The 2288-nt window shown below is 42.5% G+C and overlaps 1 protein-coding gene across 1 annotated transcript; it reads left to right on the top strand.

Moving 5' to 3' along the window:
- The first annotated feature begins 540 nt into the window (after positions 1–540).
- Positions 541–1491, top strand: LOC126079274 (olfactory receptor 56A1). Its single transcript, XM_049890196.1, has one exon. It carries the CDS (start codon positions 547–549, stop codon positions 1489–1491), a length of 945 nt encoding a protein of 314 aa, XP_049746153.1. The 5' UTR covers positions 541–546.
- Positions 1492–2288: the final 797 nt, after the last annotated feature.

The raw sequence follows: 2288 nt of genomic DNA, 5'->3' as shown, positions 1-2288 counted from the left end.
CCATCAGCCACCCCATGTAGCAGATATGGTAGTCTGCTTCCATAAATATTTACAGCCTTGGAAACCCTGTGGGGCAATTCTACTTTATCCTATAGGGTTGTTATGAGTTGGAATCTACTTGACGACAGGTTTTTTTTTTTTTTTCATATAATAAGTTATTGCAAAAATTACAGTGTGTTCTTGTCCTATCTCTTTTATGCTATTAGGATTTTACTTTTCTTTTGCTGGTACCATACTAACCTAATTTGTTGCAAATTTTAAATATATTTTAATGTATTTTGAGTTTACTCCCTATCATTTATCCTCTTTTCAAATCTTTATAGTTTTTCCACTGATTAATTTTTCTTTCCATGAACTACAGCATTATTTGTCTCTAGCTTTAGGATATTGACTGAAATTTGCCTTATTTAGGAAAGGTCTCTTACATAACATTATCTACCTGAAGAGTAAGTGAAAAGCATACTTTTGAAACAATTAAAAAATTTTTCTTTTTTACATGCCCCTGCAAATAATCAAGAGAAGCCCCCTCAACTGAAGATTCATCCCATGGAATCATCCAGCAACTATTCTGCCACTCCAGTCTCTGAATTCCTCCTCATTTGCTTCCCTAACTACCAGGGTTGGCAGCACTGGCTGTCCCTCCCCCTCAGCCTCCTCTTCCTTGTGGCCATGGGGGCCAATGCCACACTCCTGATCACCATCTGGCTGGAAGCTACTCTGCACCAGCCCATGTACTACCTGCTTAGCCTCCTCTCCCTGCTGGACATCGTGCTCTGCCTCACTGTCATCCCTAGGGTCCTGGCCATCTTCTGGTTTGACCTCAGGTCTATCAGCTTCTCTGCCTGCTTCCTCCAGATGTTCATCATGAACAGTTTCTTCCCCATGGAGTCTTGCACATTTATGGTCATGGCTTACGACCGCTATGTGGCCATCTGCCACCCACTGAGATACCCATCCATCATCACTGACCAATTTGTGGCCAAGGCTACTGTCTTCATTGTGGCACAAAATGCTGTCCTTGCTGCACCTATTCCTATCTTCATTGCCCGACTCCATTATTGTGGGAAAAATGTCATTGAGAACTGCATCTGTGCCAACCTGTCTGTGTCCAGGCTTTCCTGTGACAATTTCACCCTTAACAGAATGTATCAATTTGTGGCTGGCTGGACCCTTCTGGGCTCTGACTTCATTCTTATATTCCTGTCTTACACCCTCATTCTAAAAGCTGTCCTAAGATTCAAGACTGAGGGGGCTGCAGTCAAGGCTCTGAGCACGTGCGGCTCCCATTTCATTCTCATCCTGTTCTTCAGCACCATCCTGCTGGTTGTGGTGCTGACAAATGTGGCCAGAAAGAGGATTCCCATGGACATCCTTATCCTGCTCAATGTCCTTCATCATCTCATTCCACCTGCCTTGAATCCTATTGTGTATGGGATTCGGGCCAAAGAGATAAAGCAAGGAATTCAGAAATTGTTGCAGAGAGGGATGTGAATATGTGAAATAGGTTGCTAATTCTTCCTCTTTCCTCCTCAGTGATTTTTGCCTAGGCTGTGAGGCAGAGAACAGCATGGGGAGTGACCATTTTTAAATACACTGGGGCTCAGTTCATAACCAACCCTGATTCCTTTCTTTACTCTCTTTGCCTGGTTCAGGTGGAGGTAGGCAAGAGAAAGAAATCCATATTTCTTGAGTATCTGCATTGAACCTACACAATTATATACACGATCATATTTAAGCAAGTTCTCAGAACATCCCTGCAGGCATTATTACTCTAGTATGTATACATACTAGAAAACTGATGCTTTTAATTAGAGGGGGGAAACTGCCAAAGATCACATATCTGGGAAACAATAGAGTAGAAATTGAAATCTAGACTCTAGAGCCTAAGTTCTTTCTACCCACAGAAATACCAGTTTGAGTACTATTGAAGCTGGAGACCAGACCTCTATCCCACTCTCCTTTGGCCTGTGTTTTATCCTTGGTATCCATATGTATCTCCTTCTTGTATCTTTTTCCTTGAGGGCCATGGAGTTTTCAGAGAAGGCAGAGTCCTGCCTGACAAAAAATCTGCAGGACTTCAAAAAAGAGCATTCGTAATAATATAAACAATACCAGCTTTCTAGTCTATCTTTCATAGCCTCACAACCTTCAGGGAAGTCTTGGTAATGACGATACAGATAGGGAGGCAGGTGTGGGGAAGGGGCACTAATAGGACAGGAAAGAGGGAAACTGAGTAGGACAGTGGTTTGGCTAATTTCCCTATATGTTTAAACTACACATGCAGTGAA

Source organism: Elephas maximus, chromosome 7 (assembly GCF_024166365.1).
Source record: "Elephas maximus indicus isolate mEleMax1 chromosome 7, mEleMax1 primary haplotype, whole genome shotgun sequence".
NCBI classification, from domain to species: domain Eukaryota; kingdom Metazoa; phylum Chordata; class Mammalia; order Proboscidea; family Elephantidae; genus Elephas; species Elephas maximus.
The sequence above is the reverse complement of the archived record's forward strand: the minus strand, read 5'-3'. Positions and strand labels throughout refer to the sequence as shown.